The 11,985-nt window shown below is 66.3% G+C and overlaps 2 protein-coding genes across 2 annotated transcripts; both read left to right on the top strand.

The window, feature by feature from the left end:
* The first annotated feature begins 2,579 nt into the window (after positions 1 to 2,579).
* LOC123349917 (Myb related transcription factor, partner of profilin) lies at positions 2,580 to 5,598 on the top strand. The gene is made up of 2 exons (XM_044988207.1): positions 2,580 to 3,352; positions 4,477 to 5,598. The coding sequence occupies exons 1-2, from the start codon at positions 2,920 to 2,922 to the stop codon at positions 5,154 to 5,156; spliced, it is 1,113 nt and encodes a 370-aa protein (XP_044844142.1). The 5' UTR covers positions 2,580 to 2,919; the 3' UTR covers positions 5,157 to 5,598.
* A 3,303-nt stretch (positions 5,599 to 8,901) lies between these two features.
* IRF2BP1 (interferon regulatory factor 2 binding protein 1) lies at positions 8,902 to 11,629 on the top strand. The gene has a single exon (XM_044987904.1). The coding sequence runs from the start codon at positions 9,014 to 9,016 to the stop codon at positions 10,817 to 10,819; it is 1,806 nt and encodes a 601-aa protein (XP_044843839.1). The 5' UTR covers positions 8,902 to 9,013; the 3' UTR covers positions 10,820 to 11,629.
* The last annotated feature ends 356 nt before the right edge of the window (positions 11,630 to 11,985 follow it).

Raw genomic sequence — 11,985 nt, 5'->3', positions numbered from 1 at the left:
TTCTGATCCCCGGGGAACTGTGCTAGACTGGGATCAAGTCACCCTTGAGCCTTCGCTTTGTGAAACTATAACAGACCCAGCTCCTGGACAGTCACCTACACAGGGAAGAGCCGAGGGCCCCTCCCCATGTCCTCTGACTGGTTGGTAGCTGGGCTTTATTAGGCCCCTGGAGTCCCCTTGGTTCAGAGCTAGCGAGGGACGCCTGGGTTCCTTGGGCATCCCCCGAGGCTGCCTGCTGGTGGGGATGACGCAGCTGGCAGAAAGGCCTGCCGGTGTCAGCAGCCTGGCACCTGCTGGCCATGGCAGGGGATGCAGCAAGAGGGATTGACCTGAAAGGGCACCGTGAGGAGGAAATCGGTTCTATTGTCCCAGCCTGAAACAAAGCGTCACGAGAAACACCTGGATGGGCCAATGGAGGGATATTGAGCTATTGACTCAACCTGCTGGTGGTGTATTGGTTTATTAACAATCATTATATGTATCCTGGTAGCTCAGAGCCCCAGTCATGGGCCAGGCCCCCACTGTGCCAGGCGCTGTACATTTTATTGCTATTAGGTGTATTATGGTAGCACTTAGGCACACCGGTGATGGGCCAGGCCCTCACTGTGCCAGGCGCTGTACATTTTATTGCTATTAGGTGTATTACGGTAGCACCTAGGCACACCTGTGATGGGCCAGGCCTTCACTGTGCCAGGCGTTGTACATTTTATTGCTATTAGGTGTATTACGGTAGCACCTAGGCACACCGGTCATGGGCCAGGCCCTCACTGTGCCAGGCACTGTACATTTTATTGCTATTAGGTGTATTACGGTAGCACCTAGGCACACCGGTCATGGGCCAGGCCCTCACTGTGCCAGGCGCTGTACATTTTATTGCTATTAGGTGTATTACGGTAGCACCTCAGTGTCCCAGTCTTGCTCCAGGCCCCCATGGTGTTAGGGGCTGTACAAAGAAGCCAGCAGCAGTTGGGAGTTACCATCCTCTGACACGTGCCAGCCACTGGACAGGGTCAAAGACCCACAGACACAGGGGACTTCCATTCCCCCTTCTCTCAGGGCAGAACAAAGGGGTGGGGGCTCACCCCACACAGCGTTAACTGGGGGGTTGGGCCACAGGCACACCAGACCCATGCTGGAGTCCCAGGGTCACAGCCTGAGCCCATCACTGGGAGACGGGGGAGCTGCCCTGGATGTAACTGAGACAGCGATGCTGCCTGAGTCTGCTGAGAGCCTGAGCCCCTTGCTGTGGGGGGGGGAGCTGCTCTGGGTGTAACTGACACAGCGATGCTGCCTGAGTCTGCTGAGAGCCTGAGCCCCTTGCTGTGAGGGGGGGGGAGCTGCTCTGGGTGTAACTGACACAGCGATGCTGCCTGAGTCTGCTGAGAGCCTGAGCCCTTTGCTGTGAGAGGGGGGAGCTGCCCTGGGTGTAACTGACACAGCGATGCTGCCTGAGTCTGCTGAGCGCCTGAGCCCCTTGCTGTGAGAGGGGGGAGCTGCCCTGGGTGTAACTGAGACAACGATGCTGCCTGAGTCTGCTGAGAGCCTGAGCCCCTTGCTGTGAGAGGGGGGAGCTGCCCTGGGTGTAACTGACACAGCGATGCTGCCTGAGTCTGCTGAGAGCCCGAGCCCCTTGTTGTGAGAGGGGGGAGCTGCCCTGGGTGTAACTGACACAGCGATGCTGCCTGAGTCTGCTGAGCGCCTGAGCCCCTTGCTGTGAGAGGGGGAGCTGCCCCAGGCATCCCAATGAAATGCTGAGTCCCGGTCCTACTGCTCCCGGGTCCCGGACAACCCCACCCCAGCGGAGGGCTCTGTGCAGAGCAGGAGAGGAAGAGCAATTGGAGTCAAGCCCCATGCGCCCATCGGCTGCTGCAGTAAACACTGGTCCCCTCAGCTGCCCAGTGCCCCCACCTCGCTGGGGTGGAGCGAGGACCTTGGGTGTGGGGAGGGGAAATTCCCCTTTCTCCCTGGCCATTGCTGCTGCTCCCCTAAGGCTCAGGACTCTCTGTTGGGGGGGGGGAGCCAACAGAAGGGGGGTGAATCTTGCAGCCCCATCCCCCATGGAGCCTGGCGAGCCCCTCACCAGTGGGGAGATAACAGGGGACCCCAAAAGAAACCCTAGACCTAGCCGGCGTCCCTACCCGTTATCCCCAGGACTGCTGCTTCTCTGACCCTCCTTCCCTCCCGCAGGAAATGCCAGGGTCCAACAGGCAGCCGGAGACAAAAGGGGGCAGGATAGATGGGGTGTGTGGGGATAGACAGCCAGCCAGAGGGGTGGATGGGGATGGATAGATGGATGTGGGGAGGGATCGCTCAATGGATCAATCACTTTGGAGCCTGTCCCACCCTACTCGAGGGTGGGGAGCAGGTGCGGGGGGGGGGGACTCATGGGCAGCCCCCCCCCCCCAGTTGCCAGGCTCAGGGGTTCTGCATCCTCCAGCCCGCGGGGGTGGGGTGGGGGGACTGGCAGGGGGACCCAGCCAGGGTTGCTACGGAAACCGAGCGCCCTTGGCCTGCTGGGAGCAGGGCTGGGAGTGAGCATGCCCGGTGCCGGGGAATGGGAGGGGACGGAGCCAGCCGGGCGGAGGAAGGACGGGGGAGGCTGGCGCCGGGCTGCAGCAGGGGCCGGGGTGGGCAGGGGCGCGCATTGCAGAGTGGGGGGCACAGACCCCCTCCCAGCAGGGTGGGGGGCTCGGCTGCACGCCGGGGAGGGAAGGGGGCAGCAGAGAGGAGGTCAGACTAGATGATCATGATGGTCCCTTCTGGCCGTAAAGTCTATGAGTCTCTGAGATCTGCAGGGCACTGTCTGGCCTGGCACGGTGCCCCGTTCCTCTAGCACCGCCGTGGGGCCCGCCTCGCCGTACAGGGTATCCACGCCCTCCGGGGACCCCCCCAGCGACCCCTCTCCACTGGGCGCCAGGCATGCCCGGGGACGCCGAGGAGATCACCCGTCTGCGCAAGCCCCGCTTCTCCTACGAGGAGAACCAGATCCTCATCCAGGAGGTGCGCGCCCACTACACCAAGCTGTACGGCACCCAGAGCCGCCAGGTGACGGTGGCCGAGCGCCGGCGCGTCTGGGAGGGCATCGCCGCCAAGATCAACGCCATCACCAGCTGGAAGCGGACGGGCCAGGAGGTGCAGAAGCGCTGGAATGACTTCAAGCGACGCACCAAGGAGAAGCTGGCGCGGGTGCCCCACTCCACCCAGGGCGCTGGGGGAGCAGCTGCCAGTGAGGAGACCTTCTCAGCAGAGGAGGAAACCATCTTTGCCATCCTGGGGCCCAGCGTGGTGATGGGGCCTGGTGGGGCGGAGCAGCACCCCACAGCCTTCACCCACAGATACCACCATGGTTCTGGTGAGTGCCCACCCCGGGACGGGACTGTGCCACCCATCGGTGGGCAGGGCCAACCCCCCCCAACTACCACCAGAGCTCGGGGGGCTTGGTAACACTCCCTCATGAGCCAGACAGTAATTGGGGGATTGGAGGGGGCACCTGGAGCTGTGTTGCCTCACGTGGGGCTGCCCAGCTAAGCACCGTGGGGTACAGTCAGAGCTGAGATGAGAGACCCTGTCTGGCGCCAAGGGAAACCCAGGTGCTGTGGGGTGGGAGCTCAATAGGGGGCGCTCTCGCCCGGCAGTCAGTGCTGACCCCAGTGGGGCACTAGGGGGCGCTGTGCTGCAGGGAGAGGGGTGGGAGCTCAGTAGGGGGCGCTCTCCCCTCCCAGTCAGTCCTGACCCCAATGTCCCAGTGCAGCACTAGGGGGCGCTGTGCTGCAGGGAGAGGGGTGTGGGCTCAGCAGGGGGCGCTCTCGCCCGGCAGTCAGCAGCCAGCACCCAGCCCCACTGCGGTGTGAGGGGGTGCAGTGGGGCCCAGCAGGGGTGCACACAGAATCACTCACAGCGCCCCCTAGCACGACACTGGGGCATGACAGAAACCTCGACTGACCCACTTGACAGGCTGCTTCCCCCTGAGCTCCGCATGGGGGAGTTGAGCTTGGAGGGACTCACGCCATCTCTCAGGGGGGCGGGTCCTTCGGGGCACAGCTCATTAATTAGTACTGACCGTGCCACCAACCTGCCCTGCTCCTCATAGCTCCACTGCCAGCTGGTGCCCGCTCTGGGATCAGAACCCAGGAGTCCTGTGCCCAGGCCATGGGGGAGGGGGTGCAGGGCATGGGAGGTGGGGGCAGCCAGCTCTGCTGAGGCAGCTGCTTGTCCTGGCGACAGAGCCCCGTCCCCTCCGGGAGCCAAGCCGGGTGGGGGACCCGCAGGCAACCCCAGCTCCAGGACAACTTCATGAGGGCTAACCCCTGGGGGATGGGCGGGAGGGGGTGGTTCTGCCTCCCCGCCCCCTAGGGGGAAGAGACCGGAGGGGACAGTCCCACCCACCACCACTGCTGGTGGGGGGACACACTTTGGGGGAGTGCCCTGCCCTCTGCCCAGAGCCCCCAGCCAACGCTCTCTCTTCTCTCTCTTCAGAGACGCTGGCCGGGGGCAAGGTCTCCTCCAGCCCCGAGCCCTCGGTCCAGCCCCCGTGTTGCGCCCTGGACGGGCTCCTGCTGCGGCCCAAGGAGCGCGACTCACCGGCACCCCCCTCAGCTGAGCCCTCTCTGCAAATCGTGCGGCTGGCCCCCTCGCCGGCCGGGCTGGGCCGCCGGCCCCACCCAGGACACTCGCCCACGGAGCAGCCATGCAGGGAGCAGCTCCCGGGCTCCCCGCCTCCCCGCCGCCGGCGCCCGCGCCCTGAGCCGCCTCCGGAGCCCTCGCTGGATCTCCTGGCTGCCCAGCGGGAGACGGCCGAGGCCATCCGCGACCTGACCTACACCGTGCACCACAGCCTGGACCGTCTCACCAACGTGGTAGCCGCCCTCCTGCCCCTCCTTCCGGCCCAGGGACCCGGCCTGGGCGCCGCCCGGGGGGGCCTCTTCCACCAGCAGGCGCCCATCAGCTCCCCACTGCCAGCGCCCCCCACCAAGAGCCCACTCCCCGCCGAGACCTTCGCCACCAAGGTGGAAACGCCCCCTGAGCCGGTGGAGAATGCGGGACAATCCCAAGGGGACCTCCCCGCCGAGGCCCCCCCATGCCGCAGCTCCCCGCCACTGAAGCGAAGGAAGGGAATCCCCACTCGGAAGCGTAGGGGGCGCTGGAAGAATCTGTGACTCCCCAGAGTCTGGGGATCCCCCACAGTGGACCCTGCCCCCGAAAGTAGGCGGATGCAGGGCACCTGCCACGGGACAGCGAGAGTTCGGTAACTCGAAGGGAAGCTCTCCTGAAGCCCCCGCTCCCATCCGATCGTCCCACACACCCCACGGCGCAGAGGACGCCCTATCTACTCCAACAGGGAGCGAGTCCCCCTCCGCCCCCGGGCTTTGCTACGATGAGCCTAGTGGTCAGCAAAATCCTGGCAAAAGGGCTGAATGTGTCGGCAGCTGGAAATCGGAGACTGCCACATCCTCTGCCCACGTTCTGGTGCCCCACAATCCCAACCCACAGGCCCCCGAGTTCCCCCCAGCTCAGCCGGTGCCCCTCACTCCCAACCCGTAGCTTCCTGCTAGCACAGCCCAGGGCTCCCCCCAGCTTTGCCGGTGCCCCTCACTCCCGACCCACAGCCCCCTGTTAGCCCGCCCAGGGCTCCCCCCGAGCTCTGCCGGTGCCCCTCACTCCCGACCTGCAGCCCCCTGCTAGCCCAGCCCTGGGCTCCCCCCAGCTTTGCCAGTGCCCCTCACTTCTGACCCTCAGCCCCCTGCCAGCCCAGCCCTGGGCTCCCCCCCTTGAGCTCTGCCGGTGCCCCTCACTCCCGACCCACAGCCCCCTGCTAGCCCAGCCCAGGGCTCCCCCCAGCTCTGCCATTGCTCCTCACTCCCAACCCACAGCCCCCTGCTAGCCCGCCCAGGGCTCCCCCTGAGCTCTGCCGGTGCCCCTCACTCCCGACCCGCAGCCCCCTGCTAGCCCAGCCCAGGGATCCCCCCAGCTCTGCCGGTGCCCCTCACTTCCGACCCTCAGCCCCCTGCCAGCCCAGCCCAGGGCTCCCCCCCAGCTCTGCCGGTGCCCCTCACTCCAGACCCACAGTCCATCTGCCACTCCTGTAACTGGCCAATGCCACTAAATGGTGTCCGGGCATGGGCAGGTTTATAAAATGGATAAACACTGTCCGGGAGTCGGGTGAGCTCCCCAACCCCCCAGGGCAGGACTGAGCCCCAGAGCGGTCCAGGGCAGGGAGGGGCGATTGTTGCTTCCCTCCGGGGTCCCCCTTCATCCCCCCCCCCCCCGATTTGTGTGTCTGTCTTGGTGCTGCCCTGGAGGGCTCCGACAACATCCCCCGCCCATGCCCCAAGGTCGGGATCTGTGTCCAGGCTTCATTTCCCAGGTCTGAGTTCGGATCCAAAGTCCAGCCCAACATTTGGGGTCCCTCTTGGGACAGCGACAGACCACCGGGGGGGGAGGGGCTTTTATTCCCCCGCTATAGAGGCGGCGGGGAGCAAGGGGTTAATAGTCCCAAGTGTGTGTGTGGGGGGGGTGATTTCAGCACACGTGACCGGAGGGGGAGGGTGTCAAATCTAACCCCTCCTTCCTGCGTCACATCCCCTTAAGGTCACCCGGGGGGGGGGCAGTGGCGGACACCCCAGGGCCCCTGCCTGGGAAGGCGCCGCTTGGGGCTGCCCGTTCGCACCCCTTGGTCCAGATCCCCCCCCCCCCTCCCGGGACACGCAATAAACTATTTTCATACTGAACCCTGCGACCTGTGGGGCGTCTTCGGGGGGGAGGGGGACTCCGGGGGGGGGGTGTATTGGTGTATTCCCGCAGGTACCCACTGATCTCTCCAGGCAGTTCCCCCCGTATCATCCGCCCCCCCACACCCCTCCTCAACCCCCCTATCCATCCCTCCCCCCACCTCCCCCTCACACGCCCTTCGCTCCATCTAGCCTTACAACACCCCTCCCCCCCGCTTCCCTCCATCCCTCCCCCAGCCCCCTCAATCCATCTCTCTCCCTTCCCGCACCCCCCACTCTATCCATTACTCCCCCAGACACCCCTCTCTTCATCCATCCCTCCCCTACATCCCTCCGACACCCCTCAATCCATCCCTTTCTCCATCTATCCCTCCGACACCCCTCCATCCATCCATCCCTCTCTCCATCCCCCCACCCTTCCCTCCATCCCTCCCCCCCTCACCCCTCAATCCATCCCTTTCTCCATCTATCCCTCCGACACCCCTCCATCCCCCCATCCCTCTCTCCATCCCCCCACCCTTCCCTCCATCCCTCCCCCCCACACCCCTCAATCCATCTCTCTCCCTTCCCGCACCCCTCCCTCCCCCACTCCTCTATCCATCCCTCCCTACTCCCCCAGACACCCCTCTTTTCATCCATCCCTCTCTCCATCCCCTCCCCCTTCCATCCATCCCTCCCCTACACCCCTCAATCCATCTATCCCTACAACACTCCTCCCTCCCTCTCTCTCTCCTTTCCCCCACACCCCCTCCACCCATCCCTCCCCCACACCGCCCCCCTCCATCCGCCCCCCAAACACCCCTCTAACCATTCCTCCATCCCCCACCCCTTTGTCCATCTATCCCCACACTCCCCCATCTATCCATCCCCCCACCCCCTTTCTTTACCCCTCTCTCCACTGCCCCACACACATGCCAGCCCCAGCACGCCCCTCACCGGGGTATCTGGGCTCCAGCCCCTCCCAGGGACGGGGGCTGCGGTTGCAGCGGACGGGCCGGTTCCCCGCTTGGGGGCCAGCCGGGGGGAGGGGTGGGTCATACACGGATGGATCCTCCCCAGTTTCCCCAGGCTGGGGGCCGCGGGGCATTCTGGGAATCGTAGTCCCTCCCTCATCCCCCCACGGCAGGACCGAGTTATTAACCCTTCCGGGGCTGGAGCCCCGCCGGCCTCGCCAGCCAAGGCGAGAGGGGTGGGGGCCGCGCCCTGCCGGGGCCAAACCCGTCCTGGAGGGGGAAGATGGAAAGAAAGATGGATGAGTGTGAAAGGACGGACGGACGGCAGAAGCTGGGTGCGAGCGGACAGCGCCTGGGGCAAGTGACTCTGACCCCCCAGGCACAGAAGAGGGAGGCTCTGTGTGTTTGGTGCCACGCGGTTCGCTGGGTCCCACCCCAGAGGTGGCTGCATTCAGGCCTCTATCCCGCCCTGCCCCTTGGAAGGCACCCTTCGGACACCCCCCGTCCCCCTCCCATTTACTGCATGGCCCCCTCCCTGCCCCCATCCTGGGGCAAACACAGGGGGCAGGCAGGGGGACTCCGTAGGGGGCGCTCTCCCCATCCAGAGCCCCCGGGGGGTAGATCCAGCCCCTCAGCTGAGGCGGGGGTGGGGGTGCCAAACCAGCTGGGATTGGGGAACCCGTGGGTCGCTGCTATCACTGTGAGATCTGGTGGGGTCAGCCTCAGTGCGATGTGGGAGGGAGGGGGGGGCTGGCAGCCAGGACGCCTGGGTTCTATCTCTGGCTGTGGGTGAGGAGTGGGGTCTAATGGTTGGGGGGTGGGGGCTGGGAGCCAGGACACCTGGGTTCTGTTCCTGACTTTGGGATGGGAATGGGATCTAGGCCCCCGGCTCTGCCACTGACTCACTGGGTGACCCTGGACAAATCCCTTTGCTGCTTCGGGCCTCAGTTTCCCCCCTTAGTATAACAAGACGGAGTGGGGAAACGGCCCCAAAACATTCATTAACCACATCCTGAGCCACCCGGGATGGTCTCTCGCGAACGGCCCGTACTTCCGCCGGCGGCGGGAGGGGTCTGGCTGACGACCCCAGGCCAAGGGGGGTGGGGGGGGACGGGTCCCAGCCAGGCCTGTGCCCCTTTAAGACGGCCCCGGCGGACGGGACTACATGTCCCAGCAGGCGCCGCGGCGGAGTTATGTAAGTTTCTCCATGAGCAGGGCAGCGGCAGCCGCAGCGGGCGGCGGAGCGGCGGGGGAGCGCGGATCGGGCCGCGCCTAGGCTGCGCGGGGCCCTGCGCGGGGCGCGCAAGCGAGGCGGGCGCGCAAGGCGGCACCATGGCCGCGGTGCAGGCGTCCCGCCGGCAGTGGTGCTATTTGTGCGACCTGCCCAAGATGCCGTGGGCCATGATCTGGGATTTCAGCGAGGCCGTGTGCCGGGGCTGCGTGAACTTCGAAGGGGCCGATCGCATCGAGTTCCTCATCGAGACGGCGCGGCAGCTGAAGCGCAGCCACGCCATGCAGGACGCCCGCTCGCCGGGGCCCCAGGCCGTCAAGCATGCCAAGGACGGAGGGCCCCTGGACCGGGCCGGGCTGGAGCGCTACGAGCGGGCCCGGGGGCCTGGCGACTACACCCTCAGCCCCCGGTTGCCCAACGGCCTGGCCCGGGCGGAGGACGGGGGGCCCGAAGGCAGCCGGCAGAGCCCCACCGCCCGGCGGGCGCTGATGGGCCCCGTGCCGCCCAGCCTGGGACTGATGGGGGCGCCGCAGGGCTTGCTGGCCGCCGTGTCGGGGTTGGGGGCCCGGGGCCCCAGCCTGGGCTTGGCGGCCGCCTCGCCCCTCCTGGGGGAGCTGGGCAAGGCGCGGGGCCCCTACGGCGGCGAGTACGAGAAGGAGAAGCAGCGCAATGCGGAGTGCCTGGCCGAGCTGAGCGAGGCCTTGCGGGGCCGGGCGGAGGAGTGGCACAGCAAGCCCAAGGCGGTGCGGGAGCAGCTGCTGGCCCTCTCGGCCTGCGCCCCCTTCAACGTGCGCTTCAAGAAGGACCACGCGCTGGTGGGGCGCATCTTCGCCTTCGACGCCGCCCCCCGGCCCGGCTACGAGTTCGAGCTGAAGCTCTTCGTCGAGTACCCGTGCGGCTCGGGCAGCGTCTACGCCGGCGTCCTCGCCTTGGCCAAGCAGATGTTCCACGACTGCCTCAAGGACCCCGGCAAGGTGATCTCCTCCGGCTACAAGTACCTGGAGTACGAGAAGCGGCACGGCACCGGGGACTGGCGCCTGCTGGGGGAGCTCTTCACTGAGGGCGTCCGGTTCTTCCGGGACCCCCCGGCCCCCGAGGCCCTGCCCCAGCAGTTCCTAGACAGCAGCTGTGCCATGCTGCCCAGCGCCCTGGTGCGGGCCATGCCGCCCCGGGCCGTCATGCGGCGCCGCAAGGCCTCCCCGGAGCCGGAGGGCGAGGGGGGCGCGGCGGGGAAGCTGACGGGTGAGGAGCAGCAGCAGAGGCAGAACTGGCTTCCCCAAGGGTCAGCTGGGATCTACTCGCCGGGCATGGCCCACCTTGCCGCGCCGGCCGGCCAGGCCCCCGGGCCCGAGGGCACCCTGCGCAACGACCCCTCGCCCATCACCGCGCTGAAGAACGTCGCCGACGCCCTGGGAGCCGGGCAGTCGCCGAAGGACGCCAACCCCGTCCACTCCACCACGGCCCGGCAAAACAGCGCCAGCCCTGCCTCGCCCGCCGCCTCGGCCCAGCACCGGCTGGTCCCGCGCAACAGCGAGCCCGGGCAGGCGTCTTCCTCGTCCTCCTCTTCCTCCGGGGCCCACTCGGCCGGCGGCACCGACTCGGCCGGCGCCCAGAGCACCCCCGACTCCTCAGGCGGCCCCAGCAGTGCCCCCCTGTGCTGCACCATCTGCCATGAGCGGCTGGAAGACACCCACTTCGTGCAGTGCCCCTCGGTGCCCAGCCACAAGTTCTGCTTCCCTTGTTCCCGCGATTTCATCAAAGCCCAGGGGGCGGCCGGCGAAGTCTATTGCCCCAGCGGGGAAAAGTGCCCCCTGGCCGGCTCCAACGTGCCCTGGGCCTTCATGCAGGGAGAAATCGCCACCATCTTGGCCGGAGACGTCAGAGTCAAAAAGGAGCGGGATCCGTGAACCGAGAGCTGGGAGGGGGATCGTGGGGGTGTCCTGTCCCCCCCACCTGTAATCTGGGGGGTCCCCCTTGCCTGTGATCTGGGGGTCCCCCGGCAGCAAGAGGCCTCCGGAGTAACTGGCGCTACAATTAACTTATTGTCCTTTTTAACCTTTCCCAGTCGGGGGCCGTGTATATAATCTATTTTTTAATATTTCCATAGCAATCTTATATCTGAGGTCATATCTACATAACCGACCGGGGGGGGGGGGTATCACGTGTGTGCTGGGGGAGATGGGAGGGTTTGCTACATAGCAGCATAAGGGGGATGGGGTGGGAGTGGTAAGGGACGGAGCGAGGCCCAGACCCTCTTTTGGGGCCACCCTGGAGATGGAATCTCTCTGTTCCGCCCCAGAGGGGACGCAAGTGGGGCAGGGACTCCCTGCCTGTCTGCTCCCGTGTCTCAGGCTGGCAGGCCGTCACCCCTCGGGGGAGGGTGCTGTGTGTCAATCTCCGTGACCTACGGGGGCTGCGGCTCCTGCCGCTTGTGGGAAGCGGCTGAGAACCAGCAAACTTGCTCCAGGCAAACTGGGGAGAGGGGCGGGGAGAGGGATGTGAGCTTTGCCTGTCATGGACCTGGGTCTGGATCGGAGCTGGCACCCCCTAGAGGGGAAGGGCCCCATATCCCATCCCCTGCGTGCTCTGCCAGTGGGGCAGTCGGGGCCTTGGGGCCAGGCTCTGGGCACCTTGTTTAGCAGCTCAGTTCCTGGCATTCTGGGTTCCAAGGTTTGGGGAACTCTTCCCCCCACCCCCAGGCCCTCTTGTGCTGCTCTCTGCAGGGGAACCCACAAGGACCCTGGGAGTAGAAAGCCAGAGGGGAAGGGTGACCAGCTGTACCAGTCTGCTCACTCCTGAACCGCAGCCCCCTGCTAGCCCAGCCCTGGGCTCCCCCCAGCTCTGCCGGTGCCCCTCACTCCCCACCCGCAGCCCCCTGCCATCCCAGGTCTGCCGGTGCCCCTCCTGACCCACAGACCCCTGCTCCCCCTCTTCTAGTCCAGCCCTGTTCCCCCCCTCCCCCAGCTCTGCCAGCGCCCCTCACTCCCGACCCGCAGCCCCTGCTGGCCCAGCCCTGGGCTCCCCCCAACCCAGCTGATGCCCCTCACGCCCAACCCGCAGCCCCTGCCAGCCC

Source organism: Mauremys mutica, chromosome 15 (genome assembly GCF_020497125.1).
Source record: "Mauremys mutica isolate MM-2020 ecotype Southern chromosome 15, ASM2049712v1, whole genome shotgun sequence".
In the NCBI taxonomy this organism is placed as follows: Eukaryota; Metazoa; Chordata; order Testudines; family Geoemydidae; genus Mauremys; species Mauremys mutica.
The sequence above is the reverse complement of the archived record's forward strand: the minus strand, read 5'-3'. Positions and strand labels throughout refer to the sequence as shown.